The 24,867-nt window shown below is 53.2% G+C and overlaps 6 protein-coding genes across 6 annotated transcripts; 5 read left to right on the plus strand and 1 right to left on the minus strand.

Annotated features, from left to right (window-relative positions):
* Window positions 1-6,131: 6,131 nt before the first annotated feature.
* On the plus strand, window positions 6,132-6,961 carry P152DRAFT_130840 (uncharacterized protein). The gene has a single exon (XM_033673768.1). The coding sequence runs from the start codon at window positions 6,396-6,398 to the stop codon at window positions 6,858-6,860; it is 465 nt and encodes a 154-aa protein (XP_033538260.1). The 5' UTR covers window positions 6,132-6,395; the 3' UTR covers window positions 6,861-6,961.
* P152DRAFT_130841 (uncharacterized protein) lies at window positions 6,962-12,255 on the plus strand. Its single transcript, XM_033673769.1, has 3 exons — window positions 6,962-7,192; window positions 7,255-7,366; window positions 7,568-12,255. The coding sequence occupies exons 1-3, from the start codon at window positions 7,062-7,064 to the stop codon at window positions 12,044-12,046; spliced, it is 4,722 nt and encodes a 1,573-aa protein (XP_033538261.1). The 5' UTR covers window positions 6,962-7,061; the 3' UTR covers window positions 12,047-12,255.
* Window positions 12,256-15,060: 2,805 nt separating this feature from the next.
* P152DRAFT_388780 (uncharacterized protein) lies at window positions 15,061-17,163 on the plus strand (the record flags this gene model as incomplete). The annotated part of the gene is made up of 1 exon (XM_033675945.1): window positions 15,061-17,163. A coding segment is annotated over one exon (2,103 nt), but the record flags the coding sequence as incomplete, so codon positions are not given.
* Window positions 17,164-18,187: 1,024 nt separating this feature from the next.
* On the plus strand, window positions 18,188-20,272 carry P152DRAFT_454867 (alkaline phosphatase-like protein). Its single transcript, XM_033678670.1, has 2 exons — window positions 18,188-19,529; window positions 19,583-20,272. Exons 1-2 carry the CDS (start codon window positions 18,347-18,349, stop codon window positions 20,179-20,181), a joined length of 1,782 nt encoding a protein of 593 aa, XP_033538263.1. The 5' UTR covers window positions 18,188-18,346; the 3' UTR covers window positions 20,182-20,272.
* A 342-nt stretch (window positions 20,273-20,614) lies between these two features.
* On the minus strand, window positions 20,615-20,984 carry P152DRAFT_130917 (uncharacterized protein). Its single transcript, XM_033673770.1, has one exon. It carries the CDS (start codon window positions 20,928-20,930, stop codon window positions 20,697-20,699), a length of 234 nt encoding a protein of 77 aa, XP_033538264.1. The 5' UTR covers window positions 20,931-20,984; the 3' UTR covers window positions 20,615-20,696.
* Window positions 20,985-22,693: 1,709 nt separating this feature from the next.
* P152DRAFT_428892 (cytochrome P450) lies at window positions 22,694-24,858 on the plus strand. The gene is made up of 3 exons (XM_033677348.1): window positions 22,694-23,438; window positions 23,491-24,218; window positions 24,274-24,858. The coding sequence occupies exons 1-3, from the start codon at window positions 22,913-22,915 to the stop codon at window positions 24,691-24,693; spliced, it is 1,674 nt and encodes a 557-aa protein (XP_033538265.1). The 5' UTR covers window positions 22,694-22,912; the 3' UTR covers window positions 24,694-24,858.
* Window positions 24,859-24,867: the final 9 nt, after the last annotated feature.

The following is a 24,867-nucleotide window of genomic DNA, read 5'->3' on the forward strand; positions in this document are numbered from 1 at the left end:
GTTGCCCACATTGGATTGTGCGACCGAGGGTTGAGAAGTAGAGGCCGAAGCCTCGCCGGTCTGCTGAGCAGGCGCCGACGTAGGATGTGAGCTATGCGAAATAGGAGTTTGCTGAGGCACCTGAGCGGCACCGGACGTATTCGCAGACGAAGCGTCTGCCGATGTTGGTGGAGCAGACATGATGGGGTCTTGACTGAGAGGAAAGTCTTGGTGTCAGTCGAGATGCCAAGTCGTCCAGCCAAGAACGGGCGGAAGTGATGGGCAACAACGAATTTCCGCGAGAAAATTATTGGTGAGCAACGAGATAGGGGTTAGAATGGATCTGGGAGTTTGTATGATGCTCCAACTCAAAGAGAGCGAGGAGAATCGCGAGGATGGATTCTTGTTGCTCGTTGAGTGAGTGAGGGAGAAGCGCGACGGAGGTGGAAAATCTGGGCAGGCGAAGCGGGCGGGGTTCCTCGTCTTCATAAGAAGGCGGAGCACGGGATTCTGGGCAAAAGCCAGTTCGGCGCCTTGTCGCCTTACATCATATTCTCGATGTGATTGATCAGGAATGGCAGGGGTGACCGAAGGTGCGTCCAAGGCGTCCGTGCAACCAGCCCCCAATGCCCCAATGAATCTTCTGCCGATCAGATTCCCAACCACTAAATTGCCTTAATCAGAGGAGTCATTCTCTTGGAACAGGGCAAGCTTGAATGATCAAGCATGGACGGAATCGCCTATCATAGGCTGGATCTATACTCGCGTCTAGCCCTGGTCGGTGTCGTATTCTGCAAGTGGACGAGTGGAATCCCCAAGATGTTGCCAAGGCTCTCCTTCTCCCGTTGCCCGAAAGGCTGACTCGCACTCGCACGATCAGGTTTCCGGCTGGGCTTTTGCGTTTTGGAGCCGTGTCGCAGAGAAAGCATTGGTACTCTGACCTCTGGCTTTCTGGGGCTTTTCATACCGAGTCCGGAATACTGTTCCCCTTCTCCATCCACGCCCTGCAGAAGGGTCTTCGGCTGCAGATGGTCCATGGGGAAGCGATGGGATCGATCGCATGGTGGACAGCCCGTGATATGATCCGATGATTTCCACGTCCAAATTCCTAGATATTGCATCCCCCTCATTTCTCGAATCGGTTCATTTGTCGTGGACAATGGGAGTGTCGATGGCAATAAAACCGAAATGGACGACCCTTGGTGGGTCCCAATCTTCCTCGGGGCTCGGACTTGGCCCAATTCCGCCGCCTTGGCACAAGGGAATCGACGCCCAGTGTCTCCGGATCAACCGGAGAGTCTTGTCGTGGAGCCCTGGCTTGGTTCTCCGTTCCTTCGAGCATCCACTGTTGCCGCCATGCATTCGTAATGCTTCAGCGTTTTGTCGGATGTTGCATGGTGGGCTTGCACAGCCTTGTCCGGGCTCTGTCAGCGGCATTTCTCATCATGTCAGGACGGATGGGGCTGCCGTCCTCGAGTGGAGTGATGCAACCGATGGACTTGGCTCTTCCCGAGTTGCTTGATCTCGTTTTTCTCAAGGGTTTTGTCAGACCTTGACTGATTTATTTCCCGACGTGATCTTGAACGTTTGGAGATATGGAGTCTTGGACTTAACTGAAAGGCTTGGCGTGGATATCCAGATATGAGATGGTACTCTCTCTTTGGTACTCTCTCTTTCCTGGACTGCTCGCAGATGACCCGGGCCATTTCTCCTACACTCTTACATATAACGGTTCTCTTTGGCTGTTAGGTCGATGGTGTGGTCCCTATGCACTGGGCACTGGGCTGCCAGTCTGAACCGGAAACTCCCTTCATCAAGGGAAATCAGTTAGACTCTGCCAAGTGTGTATCGCGTGCTTAACTCTATAATGATGTCAGGCCTCTATTCATGCCAGTGCCTTTACTCAACTCTTTCAAACCAAGTCTGTGCCTTTCTCTCCGGCAACTACTTCATGTTACTTCCCCCAAGGCCGACGGCTATGGGGGTCAGTCGTTAGCCTTGTCCGACCCTGTTCGAAGGTATCTCGCATGAGCATAGTCGTTTGCTCAAGTCGTTATCGCTTGAGTAGCAAACTGCTTGGTCAGACCCTTTTATCTTTCAATATTACTGTGCGTCTGTCAGCAGGTCTTTATGCACCATGTTTCAGATCCCATTCATCACTTACCTTGCTAATGGCTTCTCTTTTCTTCTTCTGGGAAGTTTACATGCGCCGCAGGAAATGCCCACAGTTGTTGGGACCATGATTTGTTAATTTCAGAGCAGCAGTGTTGGGAGAGATGTTGTTGGTGGTGTTGTGTGAGATGGGTGGGAGAAGTCGATATAGGCCCGAGCGTTGTCCGCTTCGGGTCGACTTACCACGTGAGTCTTCCCAAGCATTGATCAATGACACATTAGGGCAGGGAGAGGTTGTCAGGCAAACAAGTCCGAGTGGTGTCCGTTGTGGTGGAGCAGATTTACAACGATTCAGTATGACCTCTTTTCGCGCCCTGCAACCGTGGGCGGACCGTTGTTCGAGTCGCCACTGTACTAATAATTTTTGATATGGTATGTCAAACGTCTCTAGGGGGTACAGACTACGGGAAATACCCCTGGCTTGAAGAATTATAGGCCATCCTATTCAGATATGTATCTTTACGCTGTCGGACTCAGATGGTATGTCTGGTCACTGATGAGAAAGCATCCAAGTTTATCCCTTCTCGGGCAGTGGATTAGTAACAGGAGTCAAGTTGGATCTACAGGCTGACCAGGAGTTCAGCGATATGCCCTCTGGATGGTTATCTCAATCGAATAGACTGAGATGGATTGTTCCCCACGAAGTTCGGGCCTGGACTGACTGTCCATGGCTTGATGTTCACGAACCTTTGGAGGCGAGGCTTGAAAGCACTCAACTTTCCATGTTTTAACTATTTAGCATTGTTTGCTCTAGAGAACAAGGAGATGGCGGTGGTTTGGCAGAGGTTCGGCACCAACGATATGTGGGATTTCGTTAGGGAGGGCAGGGAGATCCGTATCTCGGTGGTAGTAATCTGCGCATGTCTCATCGCTGAGTATCTCGCATATTACGGTTGGCCTTGAAATCGGGCAATTCATGGCAAGATGGCTTCAGTTAACTTTGTCTTGTTGCAATACTACTTGCACTCAAAACGGATACCTGCCACATAAGGTCTCGAGGGCATCAACTCCACTCCACTGTCTTCTGGCTCAAGATCATTGGATAGACAACTGATTCCTCACATTGACAGGCTACGCACCCCCTCTACGTAATCCAGTGAAAATCTGGTGTCCACAGTTCGGGGGATCCTTCTCGATTCACACGGTTGGGGGACTGCGGTGGTGCTTGTTCAGATATATGGATACTGTATAACTTTCTGGAGTTTCTCTCAAGAAGGGAATTTGCAGGGCGATAGCTTGTCTATAGATGCCTTACACATAACCTACAACTTAGAGGATTCTAACGTACAGAACCTCTACCTATCGAGTCCAAGTATCCTGGCTGGAGTCTGCCTCACGATCCCCTAAATTTCGCCAGTCCAGTGCACATTAGTATATTTTTGGGACCACGAATTCCCGTACTCGACCGCAACACTGCGATGAATTCGTTTTACCCCAACGCCATCATTTCAGTCCAAACCCACTCCTAAAAACAAATTGCATCCCATTGTCGACTCCTGTGTTTCTCCGCTCAACAGGGATGGAGCACAAGGATCGAAGAAAACGAATGAACATAGGACGTCTTTTGTCTGCACGCCGCAAGGACCGGTCTCACGACAGCGAAACACACGTTACGCAATCCAACCTCTCGGAAATGGTTGCCGATCTCCTCCTAAAAACCGTCCAGCGGAGATTATCACCGTCTCCTGCCCTCAACCGATTCTTATCATCTTGATTTTTTCCCACTCATTTCCCCTCCCTTCCCTCAACAGTCGAGTCCGAAACAAAGCATGACCTGCGTCCATTTCCCTTGTGGCACATAGGCGTCGACTAGAGATGCCCCCTCGTCGGCCGATCGACCAATCGACGGCGGCGCGCCTCGAGCGCCCTGCGCGACACCCGGGCCGAATCGAGAGGCTAACGCCCAACAGGCAGCCGGCGAGGCCGGGGATTGGGCGGGATTCCGGGCGAGATTCGATTGGCTGGCTTGGGGCTGGGGAGGAAATGAGGAGATGGACCGCGAGGTTCTGTGCCACTGCGGCGCAGCTGAATAGGACGGGACGGGACGATTTAATTGCAATGTTGGATGAGTTCTGCTATTTTGATTTTTAAGAGACGGCTCTTAGGCAACACTAGCCCGCGTTGATGACCTGTGGAGTGTGGAGGTGGGAGATTCTGGACCCTGGGGTATTGGCGAGGTGGGGGAGGATTGTTGGTTACGAAACAGGTCAGTCATTTGGTGGACCGCGGATCGTCCAGCCAAATACCGAGCAATGCCAGATGAAGATCGTGGCGACCGCCATGGCGATGCTTGTACCTTTCTTCTTCAGGTGGCGCATTGGAGGGGATGAGCTACTCCATATTGATATGCGATATGCCGTCGAGATTCCTCGCCTCGACTATTAAAGGGGATAATTACATAGTATCCTGAAACTCTGAGAGGGTGTGAATGGTGATGGAAAGAAAGCGCTTCCTGACTCCCGCGAGCGCTGTTCCCATCGAGTCAAAGTCCGCGCATGCTGGCATTCCCTGTGATACAGGACAGCGGGAGGGTGTGGGCGGCCCAATCCCGACGAGTCAGAAGACGCCCACGTAGAATATTATCACAAGGGTTCCATTGCTATCAACATGGAGATCATGAACGTTGACCCCTTACCTAGAGATAGAAAAGGCCCTACCTACCGGGTGAAACAAAGATAGAAACGAGGCTTTCCATCCATAGCGTTTACCAGCGAGTTTGACCTTAGTCCCTGGAGTTTTGAGACGTTCCCAAAAGGTGCAGTGTTTTGGAGTTTGGACATGGTTTCATCGCATAGCGTAGAAACCGGGGCAACCCCCCAGTCGCGGGTCTGACGCCGCTTGGACACCGGGCCTGAACTGCCGGAGCGCCTCTCTAGTCTCCATAATACCCACGAGAATTGATGAAGGTTGAAATGAGAGAGAAATAATAGTTTCGAGAGGTAAATAATGTCGGGCGACGAAGGGACCAAAATAGCTAGAGAACGTAGGCGGAAACATAGTGGCTTCGCGGTATGAGCGAGGGAGGACCTGGCCGAGGACGAACAGCCGTCTGAACTGGAAGCGCCGTCGTTTTGCGGCGACTCTGACAGAAGTTCATGTATGTCATACGGCGAAAATGAGGATGGAGACAAATCTAAAGACTAAAGTCAAAAGATGAGAGACGGAGGAAATGGAGCAGGAGCCACTTCGCTAGGACTTCGCTAGGAAATTGTCCACGTCTAGGCAGAATCCAATAGACTTAGTACAGTATGCCTTGAGTGCAATATTCCGTAGTTGATAGCCTGATATGAGGATGAACGTAAATTCGAAGCAAGCCACAAGACGGGGCAAGAAAAGGCAACGTTAACTTCAGAAGCGGTCAAGTCTGATGAGTTGTCCATGCCCACCATGTTCATCAATCATTTCGCTACTTTCAATCATTTTGCTATTTTCTATTTTCCAATTTTCAATTTTCAGTTCTCAATTCTCAATTCTCAATTCTCATGATCACCATCGAGTATCGTTGCAACTTGCAAGGGAGAGACTAGTTACCGAACCAGGTTCCTTGAACCAAGGCGACGAAGGGCTGAAGCGGGTACCAGAAAGAGGAAAAAAGGCGCGACGGCGCCGGCGCCCATGTTGCCCATCAATCCGCTTGCCCATCCGCCATTCTCATCGCCCACTACCTTCTCTCCCACCACCCTCTCCCACCATGGCACGTCCACTGCGCACTTGATACATCATACACTCCAATCCCTTGCTCTATCCACAATCTCCTCCTGTCCATCGTGATTCCATCCATAGATCCCTTAAACTCGCGTTCTTTTTACTGGTACGGACTGCTTCGTAGGCACCTGGTTCACTGTCTCTCCTTCTCACCACTCATACCTCTCGTCATTCACCTATATCATGCGCCTACAGCTACAAATCCAAGGACTTCAATTTCGTACTCCGTAGGCTGTATCCAACCCCATCCTCTCCGAACCTTGCACGACCTGCCTAGCACCCAACTTACCCTGTCCTTACCTAGCCAACTATCACACCCCCCTAACACTTTTCTCCTCTCCCCAACCTTTCCTACATCTCCCATTTCTTTCTTCATCCTCCTCTCCGCTCGTTACGCCATATACCTTCTTCCCCAGGACCCGGTCAGCCAAAAGGACGACATCCATATTGTCGCCATCATACTCCGTCCGCCGCCTTGGAGCGTACGGGGACAATCCACGAGCCGGGCAGCGGAGCTTTGTTTGCGACACTGACCTTTCATGCACCCAGCCCGCCAGCTGCAACGCCAAAGCAAAGTTCCTCCACACCCCCGACCTGATCGCCCTGTCTTATCGGACCCTTTCAACCTTGAAATCCGCACCACACGACATCACCGCAAACCTCCTCTGTATCCTCATCGCTTTCCTTCCGCCGCCCTCGACCAACTCATCGTGAATCTTGAGCTGGTTCACGCAAAAGGGAATCGCCGTTCCCTAGGGGTTCCTGGATGGTACGCGACCCATAACTTGCCCGGGAAAGCCTCCTGCTGGTCGCCATCCCGCAGTTCGACCTACATCGATATCGAAATCAACCTACCTGGACTTATTGTTGCATTCCACGCTTCGAACGGACTACCATCGCTTAGATCCCTTTTTGGACTTTTTGGACAACAGGTCCTTCACCATTTTACCTTCCATCGGTCCGCGCTTAGAAGAGGTTCGACGTTGGATATCCCAGCCGCCTGAGAACCGTACGGCTGAGCCACGATTATTCACCTTTGCCTTGCCGTGCACCACTTTAACATAGCCGGAGGCCGTCGATTCCGCGCATCTGCATACATCAGAACTTCCCTTCGAGACCACTTCGACGATTTTCGCACGATATCCTCGGGCCATAGGAAGCCACCACACGTCTGCGACCTCACTTGTTGAGGTTCGCAGTCCACCATGAACGCAATGAACACGGGCATCAAGGGCCATCTCCTCGCCCATTATCAGCGACAACAATCTACACAACCGGTGGGAACATGGCAGCAACAGTTGCCAGTGGCGGAACGAGTTGGGCGGGCGTCGGAACTGTGAGTAGCGGGATCACCCTGCGTGGCATGGGTGGAAACGCGACGAAACTAACCTTGCGCAGATATACATCACTAAAGTTGGCGAAGAACCCGCAAAATGCACAGCAGGAGATGCAAGTCATGCAACATGCGGTCGGCATAGAATCACAATTTTGCCAGAAGTCGCCAGATAAGGTGAATAACCCCGATGACTCTATTCATGCTTTCCTCCATTCATATCCTCCATTCATATCCGCCTCTATTGACATATCACCCTATTCATATCTGCCTCTATTGATATCACTCTATTCACTTCCTACTCTATATATGCTCCTGGGCCAACACTCAATATCACTTTCGCTCTCTCTGTGCGCCGGAGCTGACACTTGATAATAGCAAACATATATCGCAGAACTCACTCGACGCTTAACTATGCTCGCACAAGAACGAGCTCGAAACACACCCGCCCTTACAAATCCACAAAATCCCATGGCCAATATGCAACGACCCATGATGGGAACCCCGATGCAGCAGACCATGTCAAACCCAGGCGCGAACCCAGTTCAAAATCAAGGACCGCCTCCTTTCCAACCACAGCTCCAACGACCCATGCAAGCCTCACCTATCCCTCCGAATCCCGTTTCCAACCCGACCGGCATGACCGGCATGCCGGAAGATTCGGGCTTGACCGCACCGGCCATGCAACAACAGGGCTCGCAAGCCCCCAACCAACCCCGACAGACTCCAGGTGGTCCGCAGGCGGGCGGTCAACAGATGATGCAGAATCCACAAATTCGGCTGACACAGGAGGACGTGCCGAAAATCCAACTCCTAGCCCAACGGCTCTTTCAGCAAAGCAATCCGCAATTCCACCAGAGAATACGAGAGGAAGCGGGTCGGTTACCGCCGGATAAGCTGGCGCAACTGCAGCAAAGTGGGCAGGACCCCGTGATACTCCATTTCCGAAAACAAGCGCAGCGCATAGTGTTGCAGCAGAAACAACAGCAGAGTGCATTGGGTCAGGGCAACAATCCGCCCGGCGCCACAGCTGGCGGCATCCCTCCGAACATGTCCAATCAACGTTCATTCCAAGGCATGAATCCCCAAGATGCACAGGGAGGCATGTCCGGACAGCAAGAGTTTGACTTCTCTCAAATCGCTGGACAGCAAGCCGACGCTCTGCGATCGCAAGATGCCGGCCAACTGGTCGTTCCTGCGAGCAACAACATGAACCCGCAACATCAGCTCGGGCAGTTCATGGGAATGCAGAATCAAATGCGTCAACCAGGAATGGGCGGGCCGGGACAGGTGCCGAACGATCTTGCGCAACAGCAAGCCATGATGAACATGCAGCAGAACCAACCCGAACATATTCGACAGCAAAACGCGGCAAAGATAGCTCAGGCACAAGCACAGGCCCAAGCCCACGCACAAGCACGCTTGAAGATGGCACAGAATCAAGGGCAGATGCAACAGCAATTACGAGGCCAATCGAACGGATTGAATGCGCAGACCCCGCAACAGAACTCCGATATCTCCCTCCTGACGCAACCGATGGATACCCCCGGTCAACAGAGCGTCGCGTCTCATCGACCGCAATCCGCGATTCCGCCAGTCAACGCCTTCCACCCTGGCATGGATCCCCGAGCCGCACAAGCGATCCTTCAAGCCCAACAACGAGCCGCTTCGGCGCAAGGAGTACCGAACGGCCAGGGAGCCGTACCCCGTCAACTTCCCCCCTGGCTCTCGCGAGCCGGCCTCTCACAAGCCCAACTGGAGAACCTCGCCCACTTGCCACCGCCCGCATACAACCAAGCTTTGCAAGTGATCCAAGATCGTGTCCGGCATCTCGCCCGACCCGGCGCCAATATGCTCGGCAACCAGGTCCCCGCCAACCAGAACGTCCTGCAGATGGGCCAACTCGGTGACCAGTTCATGGGCCCGCAACCGCAGCCGCCAGCTCAACCACCGCATACCAATCAAGGCATGCCAAACATGATGGGGCAGCCGCAACAACAGGGGCGACCCCCGAGTCCGAAGGTGTTTGATCAGCAAAACTTCCCGCCGCAAGGAATGCAAGGACCGCAAGGACCGCCTAACCAGCAGCAGGTCCGGCAGAATCTGCCTCCCGTCAACCCGGAAATGTTGCGGCAGTCGGATGGGTGGGAATTCCCGCAGCAATTGGTGGCGCAGGCCCAGCTTGTTGGCGTTATACCGGAGAATGTGAAAACATGGGGACAGCTGAAGGAGTGGGTTGCGCGAAATCCACAGGCGGCTACCCAGGTCAACCCGGAGTATCTGTTGCGGATACAGACGATCCAGGTTGCGAGACGTCAAGTCAGTCTGCAGCAACAACGACAAGCGATGATGAACCAGCGCAATGTCCAGGGGCCCAATCAAATGCAATCGCTGGGAATGGGACAACCGCAAATGCAGGGAATGAATCCACAGGCCGCTCAAGCGGCGCTCCAGGCTCAACAACGAGCAGCGTCGGCAAACGTGCAGCAGATGGGGATGGGGGGACACATGCAACGGCCGATGGGCCCGAACCAAATCCCCCCGAATCTCCCCCCGGTCACCCCACAGGAGATTCAGCAATTCCGACAGCGCTTCTCTCATGCCCAAAACGTCTCCGATGATATGATTCGGAAGCGTATCCTTGGTGCCCGGATCCAGAACTATCGGGAACAACAGCTCCAGAATGCGGTGCTCCGACAGCAAGGCCAACCGGGCGCTCATGGACCTGGAGGCATTGGTCCGCAGGCTCAAGGGATACCCCAGCAACCTGCACAACTCAATAAAGCGCAAGGGGGACAGGTTCCGACGCCAGCACAACCGCCAAAACAGGGACAGAAACCATCGCCGGCGCAGACGTCTCGGACACAAGCGCAACCCGCACAGCAAGGAACGAAGCGTCCGAACGATGATGGCGCACCCGCGCAAGCGAAAGCGCCGACACCAAGCCAGGGGGGACAACGCGCGCAGGCACAAACCGGCCACCCTGCTAATATCAGTCCGGAGCAGATGAAGAAGCTGAACCCACAACAGCAGCGCGAGCAGCTGCTGAAAGCTCAAGCGATGAACCAGGAACATGCCGCCAAGGTCGCCTCGCAAGCGCAACAGGCCAGTGGAGACAGCGGCCAGGCGGTGGCACAGCGATTCATGGCGCTCTACCGCGAAATGGAGCAGCAGACTCCTCGCCGACCGGCGAATCCGGTCGATCTTCCGACGCGGAATGTGATGCAGGCAAGAGTCAACCAGGTGAAGCCGATCCTTGCGCAGTTCGACAAGATGCTGCACGCCGTCTACTCGCAATCGAAGATGGATGAGAAGCAGGTGCGCAGTCTCATGGCGATGAAGGTCATGCTGCTGCAGAACATGAGCAAGGAGTTCGTGATTCATTCGAACGTGAACCTCTCCACCCAGGAGCTAGAGCACATTCTTCGCAAGATGGGTCAGTTCGTGCAGATGGTCATGATGCAAATGAAGAAGGCGAAGGAGCAGCAAACCTCGCTGCAGCAAGGCCAGCCGCCACCGCCGCCGAAGCCAGAAGCAGTGCCACCACCAGCCAAGGGTCAACCAGCCACTGGCGCTGCCGGCGCTGCTCCTACTCCACAAACGCAGTTGAGCGCCGATAACCTCAAGATGCATCAAGCGGAATTGCACAAAGCGCGACGATCCTCGAAGCCTCCACCGGCACCGACGACAACCGTCGCCCCGGGGTTCCCCGTCAACTCCCCGCAAGGGGTCCCGAAATACGCGACTACCGCCCCCGAGCCACCGAATCTGAACCTACCGCCGAAGAAGAAGCAACGGTACAATACCGGGACCTCTTCCGCCCAAGGCACCCCCGGCTCCGCATCATCCCCGCAGGTTGGGAAAGGTGCCTCTCCCGACATGAAGCGCCAGCCATCGACCGACGCTGTGAAGCCCGTCGAGCCAGCGAAGCCATTCAAATGCAACGCCCCCGACTGCGAACACGGCGCCGAAGGCTTCGCCACCGAGCACGAGCTGGAGGATCACCGCCGCGACGTGCACCACCCGCCGATCACGGACCCGCTCCAGTTCGCCATCGACAGCGTGCGAAATTGCCTCGGGCTGGACGAGCGCGGCGAGAGAAAGGCCAAAGCCGAGAAAGCGAAGGCCGCCACCAAAGCAGGCGGCGAAGCTAAAACGAAAACTGGGAAAGCTGGAAAACCTGTCAAAAGTGACGCCGGAAAATCGGACGAGGATGAGCTCGACTCCTGGTCCGACGCGCAGATCTCGCAGAGTCAGATCCGCGAACTGTTCGGCGACATCGACAGCATGAGCTCATCGGCCGCGTTCCTTAGCAGCGACGCGGTGCATGGGGGACAGGAGAACATCGATGCGAGTGCGACGATCTGGTCGTTGCGGGAACCGAATCGGACGCCGAGCCCGAGTAGCGGAGAGGACGCGAAGGATACGCCGGGGAGTAAGGAGAGCGCGGAGGCTAAGGAGAAAGAGAAGGCGGCGGGCGGGAAGGATGGGTCGGACAGGAAGAAAGATGCGGACGAGCAGGCGGGGCGGCGGAAGGATAGCGACATCTCGGAGGGAGACAACCTCACGTTGCTGATGAGCTGGACGGATTTGGCGGCGCTGGATTACGACGACCCGATGGCCGGGGCGCTGGGGATGGGCGGGGATTTCGCGGGCCTGTCGGCGCCTAACGGTGCGGACGCCACCTTGATGGACGACGCGGTCCGCGTCACTGACGTCGACATGGGGTTCCTTGACATCGACTTCGGGCAGACGCAGGTGGTCAACGGACCGTTCGGGCGGCCGGTGGACGAGAAGGTCGACGTCATGGATTGGGAGCAGATGTTTGCGGAGGTGGACATGGAGACATTTCGATGAGGCGGTTCTCTTCTAGGTTTTTCCTTTCGGGAGGGGGTTTCTTCTGTCTAATGCCTTTCACGGTATACGGATCGTCTAGGCGCCATATGGAATGGGTCCATGGATGACCTCCACGGTTATGAGATGGGCATTTGGGAAACGGGATGGGAAATAGGTCTGGGAATGAGATATCACGGTCTCCTATGGGTTTGCATGGTGTTCTTGGGAGGCACAAACAGCGTATTTTGATCTTGGGCGGGACACACCTGTATGGTATCTGCGATGCGCTCAGGATGGGAGGCATCGGACTGCGATTTTGTCTTTGGCCTCACGAGGCGGACGGATTTCACACCTTATCTGGCATTTCATTGCCCAGATGCTATTACTGAGGGCATACGTAGCATGCTTCGGCTTTCCAAAGATTAGGAAGCTGACTACATGACTTCAATCCTGCATTCTCTGATTTATCTTCGATTCCGAACTTTTCGGTGCTGCTTGTCGACATGCCATGGTGCCAACTCGCGTGCCTTGCACATTATCTTATTCAACTGCCTCTATTCTCGTCGCGCCATATCCGACATATTTGCACCACCAGCCCGGCGTCCCTCTGACCTTTGGGCGGTTGGCGCTCATTAACTTAAAGAGTGCGATCCGATATGAAGCGGTAGTCCGAGACGGATGCAAAGTCGTTGTCGTGAACCAGGCCTCGGCGGTTTTGAGGGTTGAGAATCGGATAGCTAGCTAGGGCTAAATGGAGGTTAATCGGACCGGTAGTTCATACTCGATGATGAACGCCATGCCCGGTTTCTCCACGGCTGATATTTCGCGGATAATGATTTATATGACGCGATAGTAGTGGATTGTCCATTTACAGTCAACTGAAACCTGCAGGTCTTAGTTCCTCCTTTAAGGCTAAAATTGATTGTTAGATCTGCGACCAATATGGTCTCGAGGGCAAAGGCATAATTAATCCTCAGCCGTCCCAATGTGTGCTATCTTGCTCCTCTCCTTCACAAACCCCTATTCCTCTGTCCACCCTGTTTCATCCCCAATCCATCAATTCCTCCTTATCGATTTATGCTTCCTTATTTCGCTAAGGCTGCCATTGCCAGCCTGGCACCCCCTAATCGATCGTCATCAACAATTCATCGCCCCGGTGACTGTCCACCCATCCCCCATTCTGGCATCTTCCCCGCCATTTCCAGCCGCTATCATTCGCTGCTTTCATGCCAAACCGGCCTAGGCCCGCCTCCAAGCTTTGCTAAAAGCCCTCGGTCGAACCCCCCCTGAAACGTTCCGATTCGCTCGTGGACGCTACCCCTAACCCCAGGAGGCAAGAAGACTCTGACTGTTGACGCATGTCATTATTGTGCCATGACGGTGATCACAGGGGCGATGGCTGTTGAGAACGAGTTTCGTAGTTCGCTTTCGTTTCATGTCTATGAAGCACTAAAGTTGCGCTGTTGAGGGTGGTTGAGGAATGAACTTTGTCGAGCCCGCGGAGTATCGGGTTGATTACGAATCCGAGCTCACTATAAGTAGACATCCAACCGGCTACTGGATTGACCTATTAGATGGGGTTGCGTCTATAGAGTTCCGAATGCTCATTCCTTAATCCTTCAATAATAGTTCCATACAGAGTTGAGATGCACTGACTTTCAATGATACGGTATGCCAATGGTCACTGCTTTGGGGAAAACTAAAACGTCAGAGGCGCTATCTCTAGTTAGCTTCCTACTATGTATCCGTACATCACTCTCCTTTTATCATGAATTCAGAATTTCCCATGCCTACAAGGTTCCAACTTCTAAAGCTACTAAACCTCTCATATTCGGCCAGACCGTCACACAAAACACCTCCCAAGCTGATTACTCCAACACGCCTCGCCTAAGCCACCTTCCCCGCTCGCTTCGGACAATCGCGTATTCAAGGAATCGACATTACGAAGCATCTTAGTTGCACTCTTTCGTCATCCGCCTCTCTCCCATCTCGACTTATCTGCGATTTAAGTTTCGTCGTCTCGATCATCGAAAGGCACGCGCCGACGCTTGTGACTGACGACATCCGGAATCTTACCCATGGATTGCGCTGGTCCCAACTAAAACCCCACAAGTTGGAGAGTTGATTGGAAGTTTGGAACTCCGCCACGCGGATCGCTACCCAACGGTTTCGGGCCCTAAGAGAACGCTGAGCTAGGAGGGTTCAACTGGAATTTGCGGGACTGATCAATCCGAGCTTTCTCACTCCTCGGACTTTGGTGGCGGGGAGCATGCTGCAGTCTGCACTCGTGGCTAATGCTTTCATGCTGACTTGCGATACCTGTATCTGACATCCAGACCATACAAGCTGAAGTTCAGCGTTTGAAAGGCTCATCTGCATGCGCTGCACGAACATACAACCGATTTCTGGAACCTAAACGATCGACTCAAATGACCAATGCGAACGGAGTCATGCGGACGAACCACGACCGATTTCCATCCTTCTGAGCGACAGTTCACGCATCGTGGAAGAACCACGCAATGGCTGCCAACCAGCGAACGGCCAGGCTAGATATCGAAGGAATTGAGTCGCTATATACTGGACTGGATGGATCATTAAATCTGGGGGATTATTCGATGCCATCATCGACTCAGAATCCCCACATCGATTCTCTAATTCACGATTCACAATCTCCATCGGCCAATTCTGGAACAAGCCCGACGGTCGTGTCGACGTACTCAGAGCGTACTTCGAATGGATCGAGAATAGGGAGGGGTATCAGACCTGGGGACATACGCGCGCCGCCTTCCCCGCGAGTGCAGACAATGTTTGAAGGAAATGGCCCGAACGCATTATCAAATCACCAAGACGAACTCATTTCGCCGACGAATCGACATCCAGCCAGATCGAGCGTATCGAGCAATACCGAAATGACACAGTCACAGAAGATGGACATGGACGGCATAGATCGATTCGCGAGCCCGGACAGCAACGTGATCGGGGCCTTCGGCTCCAACGATGGACTGGATTTCGACGACTCTATACTCGGCATAAACATGCGAAATGAATCACGAGGCGAGAGCGAAACTTCGAAATCAAAGAAAGACGGCAAAGAGGACGGACCGCCGACATGGACCGAGATGCGGACCAAAGCCGGCAAAGAACGAAAACGACTACCGCTCGCATGCATCGCGTGCCGACGAAAGAAGATCCGCTGCTCCGGAGAGAAGCCGGCGTGCAAGCATTGCGTGCGATCGCGGATCCCTTGCGTGTACAAAGTGACCACACGGAAAGCCGCGCCGCGGACGGACTACATGGCAATGCTAGACAAACGATTGAAAAGGATGGAGGACCGTGTCATCAAGCTCATACCGAAGGATAAAATGTCCACGGTGTCGCGGGCGGTCGTCAAACCAGCCATACCACCTCCACCAACGAAACCCACAGGTGCCCGGAAACGTGGCGCAGACGATGCGTTTGGAGATGAGCTGGACGAGCTCACAAAGCCACGCGGTGCAACGGGCGTTGGTGCAACGAACGGTATACCGTTCAAAGGGAAAGATGCAGACGAGGTTTTACTCCTTACCGAAGGTGCGGACAGTTTGCCTTCGAAAGAACTGCAGCATCATCTTGCCGAAATTTACTTCGACTACGTCTACGGCCAGAGTTATCCGCTGCTCCACAAACCGAGCTTCATGCGGAAGTTGAATCAGGGTAGCGTGCCGCCGGTGCTAATGCTCGCCATGTGTGCAATCTCGGCGAGATTCTCAACACATCCGCAACTACGCAGTGAACCGGCCTTCCTTCGTGGTGACCAATGGGCGGCGCCGGCAAGAGAAATCGCCTTGAAACAGTACGATTCGCCGAACATCACGATTCTTATCGTCTATCTACTGCTCGGACTTCACGACTTCGGAACATGCCAAGGTGGCAGGAGCTGGATGTTCGGCGGCATGGCACAGCGGATGGCGTACGCGTTGCAGCTTCACAAAGATCTGGACCATGATCCGCTGGCGAAGGATAAAGAACACGCAAAATTGAGCAACACCGATCGGGAGATACGACGGCGGACAATGTGGTCGTGCTTTCTAATGGACCGGTTCAACTCTTCAGGGACGGATCGACCGCTGTTTATGAACGAACGGTATATCAAGGCGCGACTTCCAATCAAAGAGCATTACTTTACGATGGAGATATCCGGCCCAACGGAAGATATGGATGGAACGGTTCGAACCCCCACACCGGATGGTACTGGCCAAGCGTCCGATGCCCGGCTCAACATGGGGGTATCTGCCTACGTCATCCGGCTTGTCGCCATATGGGGCCAGGTCGTGAAGTACATCAACCTAGGGGGCAAGGAGAAAGATCCATATCCAGTGTGGGATCCCAAATCGGGTTTCCACAATCTCAAGTTGAAAGCAGAGGCGTTCAAGAAGCGCCTACCGGAACACATGCATTACAATGCGGAGAACCTGCAGAACCACGCAAGCGAGCACATCTCCAACCAATTCATTTTCCTCCACATCATCTACCACCAGATCATCCTCTTCATGAATCGATTCGCCCTTCCTCCGAGTCCTCCGGATCGGCGACCCAAGGAGATGCCTCGTGAGTTCCTTCAAATGAGCGCACGCGCCGCCTTCGATGCATCGAATCAAATTAGTTTATTAATCAAAGACGCGATGGACCATCTCGTCGTCGCACCGTTCGCTGGGTACGCCGCGTTCTTCTCCAGCACCGTCCACGTGCACGGTGTTTTCTCGAAGAACGCCTCCCTCGTCTCCGCGAGCAAACAATACCTCGGATATAATGTCAAATATCTCAGCAAGATGAAGAAGCATTGGGGCATGTTCTACTGGGTGGCCGAAAATCTCAAGGAACTCTATCGACAGCAGGCAGACCATGCCATGCGTGGACCGCAGGCGGGAGGCGCCAAATCGGGGCAGATCAACATTTTCCAGTACGGCGACTGGTTCGATCGATACCCGCACGGGGTGTCACAGACTGACTATGAGGACCCGGCGGCGAAGTCGCAACTAGAGCCTGGCGACGAAGGGGTTCTCGGCCAGAAGAGCGATCTGCAGAGCGTGGAAGAGTTCTTCGCAACCCTTCCGAAGAGGACCGGGCCGGCGCAGAAAGGCGCAAAGAAGAGCCGGGCGGCTCTCGCGGCGAAGAAAGCCGCCGCGAACGCTCCACCAGAGGTGCAGAAGCGGGACTCGGAGTCTGTGCCGCAGAACATACATCACTCTGCCGAAGAGCAACAAATGCTTGCCAACCCGTTCGGGGTCCACAACGATCCCCTCGACCCTCCCGCCCTCTCCGACTTTTCTCAAATGCCTGACAACCCACTCTTCCCGTACATCCCCCAACAACCCCAAGCATCCAACCACCTATACCCCTCACCGACCACCTCCCAACTGCCGAACCTAGGCCCCACCTACCCACCGGAAACCCCCGCCAACAACACGCTCTGGAACCTGGACTTCGGGCCCATCGGCACGGGACACGCGGGGACGAACTTCTTCGCGGATCCGAGCACGGCGTATTTCATGCCGTTTAATTTGGATCCGCCCACGGATATGGACGTCGGCGCAGGGGAGGGGTTTGGGATTTTGGAGATGGGGATGGGGATCAGTGCGGGGGGGTGGGGGTTTGAGGGGATGGGGTCGATGGAGCAGACGGGTGCGGATGGGACCGGGCAGTGAAATGGAGAGATGGGGAGGTAAGGAGTGCGTGAAGAGAACGGCTTGATTTCTGTAAGCTGATTCGGGAACATAATTCCATTGCATATGCGTGTAGGTCGGGAACATATGATGATGGACACGATGGTTGCTGGAAAGGATATCTCGGTTTCAACATGGTTAGTCGCCATGGGATTGTTGGAGGGTTGGTAACATGTACAACCATAGTTAAGCAGCGACTGGATCTTGAATCAATATCAATCAGTTGTACAGTAATTGAGATGGACTGTGACTCTCTGTTTCTCTCTCCTTCAGTGCCCTTAATACAGTAATTAGCCCGTGTGAATGGTCGTCGCGTCATCTGATTGGCTCCTGTGGAATTCCATCACATCAGCGGGTGATCATTCCCAAATCCACGTTGATTAACTCCCGCCCTACCTTAGCAATCATATCACGCAAGGTTTGAGTCATACCAATCCATTGCAGCGTTCAGTTCGAATCCTTCGTCGAGAAGAGCTTCACTACTTCTTCTAATCCTTGATCTTCGTCTACGAGTGAAGGGGGTTGTTACGAACAACCCGTCTCCAGTCACGGTTGATGTCGCCATTAGGGCCGAATCTCCAATACCGTTAACATCTAGTTCAGCCGTTGAGGTGCCACCATGGCCGGTCAAGAGCCTCTCCTCTCCCAACGACCCTCCTCTGAACACTCCTCCGACCGCGGCCTTGCCGAAGAAGATGCCCTCCTCAGCGGCGAACCGCAACAGCGTTCCCCCCCCCGCCGCGGATGGAAGTTCTACCGCGACCTAGGCCTCTTCGCCTGGGCCACCATCGCCACTGCCCTCGTCATCATCCTCGCCGTCGTCTATCAGCAGAAAGTCTCTCAGTCGACCCCCTCTCCCCCGTCCGGCAAGCGGAACCTGATCTTCATGGTCTCCGACGGCATGGGCCCCACGAGCATGACGATGGCCCGCTCGTTCCAGCAGTACCGCGACGGCCTACCCTGGTCGCAGCAGCTCGTCCTCGATCAGCACCTCGTCGGCACGAGCCGCACGCGAAGCAGCTCTAGCCTCGTCACCGACTCCGCCGCCGGCGCGACCGCGTTCAGCTGCGGGTTCAAGAGCTACAACGGGGCGATCTCCGTGCTGGAGGGCCACACCCCGTGCGGGACGGTGCTCGAGGCGGCGAAGCGAGCGGGGTATATGACCGGGCTGGTGGTGACGACGCGGATCACGGACGCGACGCCGGCGGTGTGGGCGTCGCATGTGAACATGCGGAGTGAGGAGGATCGGATCGCGGAGCAGCTGATCGGGCGGGCGCACCCGCTGGGGCGGGTAGTGGATTTAATGATTGGTGGGGGGAGATGTCATTTCTTGCCGAACACAACGGTGGGCTCATGTAGAGAGGACGGGACGGATGTGGTGGGGATGGCGAAGGAGGATGGGTGGCAGTACGTGGATGATCTGGAGGGGTTCAGGAAGTTGAAGGGTGGTGCGGCGGTGGACCTGCCGCTTTTGGCGTTGGTTGCGGAGACGGATGTGCCGTATGAGATTGATCGGAGGCATCAGGAAGATGTTTATCCGAGCTTGGATGCCATGGCGAATGTCGCTCTCAAGACGTTGAGCGAGGCGACTAAGTCGTCCGACAAAGGGTTCTTCCTGATGGTCGAGGGCAGCAGGATCGATCATGCGGGTCATGCAAACGACCCCGCCGCTCAAGTCCATGAGGTCCTTGCTTACGACAAGACAATTGCAAGTGTTCTGGAATTCCTCGACCGCGATCCTGTCCAGGGTGTGATGGTGAGCACAAGCGACCATGAAACCGGTGGACTGGCCACCGCAAGACGTAAGTAGAAGACTGCGATTAGGATTCGACACGTTCGCTGACTTGCACTTCAGAGCTCCATGACGAGTATCCACAATACCTCTGGTATCCTTCCGTCCTCGCGAACGCTTCTCACAGCGCCTCCGAACTCGCCCATACCTACCACGCTGAGCTGGACACCAACCCTTCTCTGAAAGTGAGCCCGTATCTCAACGACTTGGTTGAAAAGGGGTTCGGGATCACCGATCCGTCCCACGACGAAATCCAGGCACTGGTCGACTCCCCTGATGTCGCCAGTCTACTCTTCGCTGATATGGTCTCCCGTCGCGCCCAGACCGGTTGGAGCACCCTTGGCCACTCGGGCGCCGATGTTAACATCTACGCCAGCGACGTTGATGCTGCCAGACCACTGGTGGGTAACCATGAGAACACAGAAGTTGGCGACTTCCTCCGAGATTATCTCGACCTAGACCTAGAACCTATCACCACGGAGTTGAATGAGAAGGGTGCTGCGATGGACGCCCAGCATGCGGAAGTGGATGCGTTGGGAAAGAAGGTTAGCTGGATGGGAAGGATTCCGGAGATGGATGAACGCTTGGATAATATTGATCACCAAGAACACTATCTGGGGGACTTCAAGAAGCACAAGAGGTGTAATGCTTGCGGTATCTAGGTTGTCCATATCCGATCCGGAGGAAATCAGTTTGTAGTCTTCGATCCTAGATCTACGGCGTTCATGCAGGCATTGAGGAGCGTTTGAGCCATTCTGGATATGCAATTAATGGGTACATATATATGTGTTTTAAGTGGCGTTTAGGTCTCATCTAGCAAAGCCACGATGCTATTCCACAAATGATGCAGTTGAGTTTCCATTCTCTGCCAGTTAGTGACAAGTCTTCATTATGAGATCCTCTTTTTGTCCCCATACATGACTATGAATGGCGCTCCTGGATGCCCCAGCCTCGGATTTCGCTATTCCGGCAGCCCCCGGGAAAGTTGCGAGAGACCTCGTGTTGAGGGGGGCCCATGGTGAAGTCGTTGCCAGTGGAAAGCCAACGGCAGGGAACAGGATACGAATTTCTTTTATCGACTGGCCTGGAGCCATCCTCAAAACCATCATGTTGTCATGTAACCCATGAATATGTCGTTCTGTCAAACCCGAATCTTCTCTTCGGTTCTCCATGTCCATCACGTAGACCATTGTGGATCCAAAATGAACTGAAAACACTTCGGGCAAAAACCGTTGAATGGTCTTATTAGGGCCTGAGTGCAATTGGGAGACGGATCGGTGAATGGTACATATGGTGCATCATACTCTGTCCAGATACGGTCCATCTGATTCTGGACAGCGGCACAGAATTGGCCCCGCTGGGTGTAGGTACAGCCGCAGAGGACAAAACGGGTGATGTGGAGGATACACATTGGGACTGTCGTAAGGGGCTTCTTGTAAAATGGTCGGTGATGTTTTCTACTGCGGTTAAGAAAAGAATGGCCCCATTCTGACTGCTTTAACGTACCAGTCAAAGAGATGTGTACCGGATGGGTGCGGCGTGTATTTTCAAAATACCTTGCGGTCAGAGGTTTGCTGAAACGATCGTGTGAAATGGAGGAGAATAGAGTGATAACGAAGGAAAACATCCGAGCCAAATGGAAAATGAATAGGTGAATGGGGATAATATGTTGATTTATCTCACACCTTCCCAGTCTGCGTTTCAGTCAATATCACCACATGATGATAGGTTCTTGGAGTCGCGCTCCAGTGCAGCATAGCTAGAAGAGTTCTAGCAATGACTCCTCAGTTAGGTTCAGATCCATATAGCAGCTTCTGATAGGACTCCATACAAACTGTGTGTTTGTCCCGAAGATCCTACAAGTTCATTGTGAACAAATCAATAATGAGGTCGGTGAGCGATTGAGGCTTCAAAGAATGAAGCAGAGGAATAAGCAGAGGTGTACATGGTGAATGTAACCTGCACGATAAACCATTCTCTCCAAGCGTGAATTGAGGTCAAAGTTACACGGAAAGACACAGCCGCCTCCAGCATCATCGGGATGTCGCCCGGACAATTGGTCAAACCGTCCGCTGGCGTGATGGTGGAGTGGTTAAGAAAGACGTCAAGGCGGAATTGAGCAGGAGATATCTCAAACGCGTATTGCTCGCGACAACGTCCTAGCGAGGCACTGCACGGCCGCATTATATTGGTCGGGAGTGGCTGTATGAAACTGGTTTGTACTTTACGCAGCAAATCGGCATGCTGGGTGTTGGTCATACTGGCAAACAAACGTCGACGGAGAGTCCGGCGCGAACATTGAAATGAAAACAATAGGCTAGGAAAGGGCCAGTATCTCCCCTGAAAACTAGGCCGGGTACCATATAGTCATGAGCCGGAAGTGTAATGGCAGTTATGAGTAGTCAGTGAGAGCGTGGAAGTTGGTGAAGTAGAGCGGAATTCCGCTGACCGTGGGACTGCTCTGCAGTATGAGTTGCAAACTAAGAAGTTGAGATCACAAGAGTATTAATAGCATCATCCGGGCGCGAAAAGAAACATATAAGTGATTGTACTGGTAGGAATAAGGAAGATATCCGGACAGGTGGCCAGTGCTCCTAGAGTATCCATAACTGAGATTGGAGAAATGGAGAATGGAGACTGGACGCTTAAAGGAACGAGACTGAGGCACTGGACCTCAAGAAAGGCATGCTGCCAATAAATCCACTCCCACCATGTAACACTGATTCCTCTTTGAAGCAGATATCATATGGCTCTCCTTTGATGTGGTGTCCCTTCTCACCAGTGGCATCGGGCCACACTGCATACTGGTAGACAGGACCGCACTTCATGGCATCACATGATGTTCGAAAGGTTCCTTCCACGGATCTCCTAAATTACGGACAGAATTTAGAATGAGAATGTGTCTCAGTTAAGAAGCTGATGACTAGTGTTTAGATAAACTTGCTCGAGGAATTGATCACCAGCGATTCTTCCAACGCGACATCAGACATGACAACGCAATATGCACGAGTCACCGCGTCAACAACGTACGGTTTCGGCCATGGTTATCATCTATTTCAACTCAGAAAGCGGGCATCATCACCATCATCATCATTCATCACAGTCCTCAGCCACCTCAGAATAAAACAACTGGATCTTGACCGAAGCTATGGCTGATAGGACGACCTCTTGTGGGGAGGGGGTTTGCAAGTACTGAACACAGTGCTGATCAAACCGAGAGCATCTACCCCTCCATCGAATTGCCGTCACCGAGGACGACAGTGAGGTAGAGTACTAGAGTTACAAGTAGATATTAAGCTCTGCCAATGATAGAACTCGTGCTGGAGATAAAGTCTCATTTTCATCGTTGTTCTTATTTGTTTCATTTAGTCACTTGTTTTCAATATCTTCATTATGGAGCGGCCTGCATTGCTAAGTCATACTGAAATGCTTTCTGGCATTGCATTGGGGCTTCTAACTCACGTTCTATTCAAGAGGTTTGAACCGGCACTTGCTGAATTCTCCCTGATTCCCATAATATTAGGGTTCATCGGTTCAGTAATTTGGTCTTTGAGTATACCTCAAACCCTGAGCCTAGTCATCTCTTTCCTCTCAGCGCTCTCGAGTTCCGTCCTATTCTACCGACTCATTGCCCCTTGGCATCCATTACACCATGTCCCCGGGCCGTTCCTAGCGAAATGTTCCCAAGTTTGGTTGTTCAGTCGCCTATACAAGGGCCGACCTCGCGTTGACCAACGAGTGCTGCACGAGAAGTATGGACCCATCGTCCGAATTGGTCCCAACGAAGTCTCCCTGGCAGATGCTGCGTCGTTGTCAGTTATATATGGCGGAAAGCCTTGGGTGAAAGGCAAGAGCTACTCGTTCACCGCGAGCGGTGGGGCAGCAACTTCAGAGACTGCGTTATCGTCCATCAGAGACCGTATGCTTATACCTTTGCTCCATGCTCATTTGCAAAGCTCACGTTAGACCAGATGAGGAACATAAGTTTAGAAGAAGGATTTGGGACCGAGCTTTCTCAATATCTTCTCTCAAAGAGTACCAGCCGGCGATAAGGCGTCGCACCGAACAATTATGCAATCAACTCGACCGTCTTTCGACGACGGGTTCACTCGACCTCCAAGAATGGATTAGCTACTTTGTTTTTGACGTAATGACGGATCTGGCCTGGGGGGCACATGGCGGCCAAGGTGGCGGCAATGCACTTATCGAAGGCATCGACCCAGACGGTGCGATTGCGTCGTTACGATACTCACTTCATCTTGCAGGAATGACGAAAGTCCTGCCCTGGTTTGCGAGATACCTTTTACAGTTTCCATGGGTTACCAAGAAGATGAAGCAATTCCATATCTTCTCGAGGCAAATGTTTCTCAATCGGCAAAAGAGGGGGAGCAATCCCCTTAACAAGTCCCAGCGCGATGTTTTCTACCACTTGCTGGGCGAAGGCAGCAGTAAAGGGGCCCATCTCAGCGTGAATGCTCTCCAAGCCGACTCCCGACAGGTCGTCACAGGTGGCGCAGATACAACAGTCTCTGCGATAACCTACTTATTTTATTGCTTGGTTTGTAATCCAGAACGCTTCAGGCGGCTGCAGACGGTTGTGGATGAGATATTCAAGCGACAACCCCACGGCCAGGATATTGACATCGAAACCTTGAACAAAGAGCCACTTCTCGATGCATACATCAACGAGGCGATGAGGGTATGTGCGTGGACGAAATTGGGCCAAGAGAAATCGCTGATGACCACTTGCATAGCTTGAACCGCCCATCCCTTTCCAGAACCAAAGAATTGTTCCTGAAGGTGGTACAATGATACGCAATGTTTACCTTCCCCCCGGAACCCATATCCGATCCGCACTCTATGCCATCTCCCGTGCCAAGGAGAACTTCTCATGCCCCGACGAGTTCCGTCCCGAACGCTGGCTACCCGGTGAGCGCCATCCGGGTGAAATTTTCAATGCGAAAGCCTCTATCCCGTTCATCACGGGTCCTTACCATTGTGTTGGCCGAAACTTTGCGATGCAAGAAATGAGATACGTGGTGGCCTTCCTTGTAAGGCGGTATGACATGAGATTGATTGATGGATTTGACCGGAAACGATTCGAAGAGGGCATCGAAGACCGGAGCCTGCTTGAGATTGAGCGACCGTTGGAAGTGATGATACGACAAAGATGATGATATTCATCTCTAAAAAAGCGAATCCGGCTTGAGTGATGCGACGCCACTATTCTCCTTGCCGCCCCCTGAAGATGGAGGAGGTCGAGTTCGATCTGAAATGATTCGACGGAATTATTTTGTAACATTTTAAAATCGCAAATTATATCCATATCTCTGAGTCATAAAAATCTG

The sequence above is a fragment of the Eremomyces bilateralis genome (genome assembly GCF_010015585.1).
Source record: "Eremomyces bilateralis CBS 781.70 unplaced genomic scaffold P152scaffold_2, whole genome shotgun sequence".
NCBI classification, from domain to species: domain Eukaryota; kingdom Fungi; phylum Ascomycota; class Dothideomycetes; order Eremomycetales; family Eremomycetaceae; genus Eremomyces; species Eremomyces bilateralis.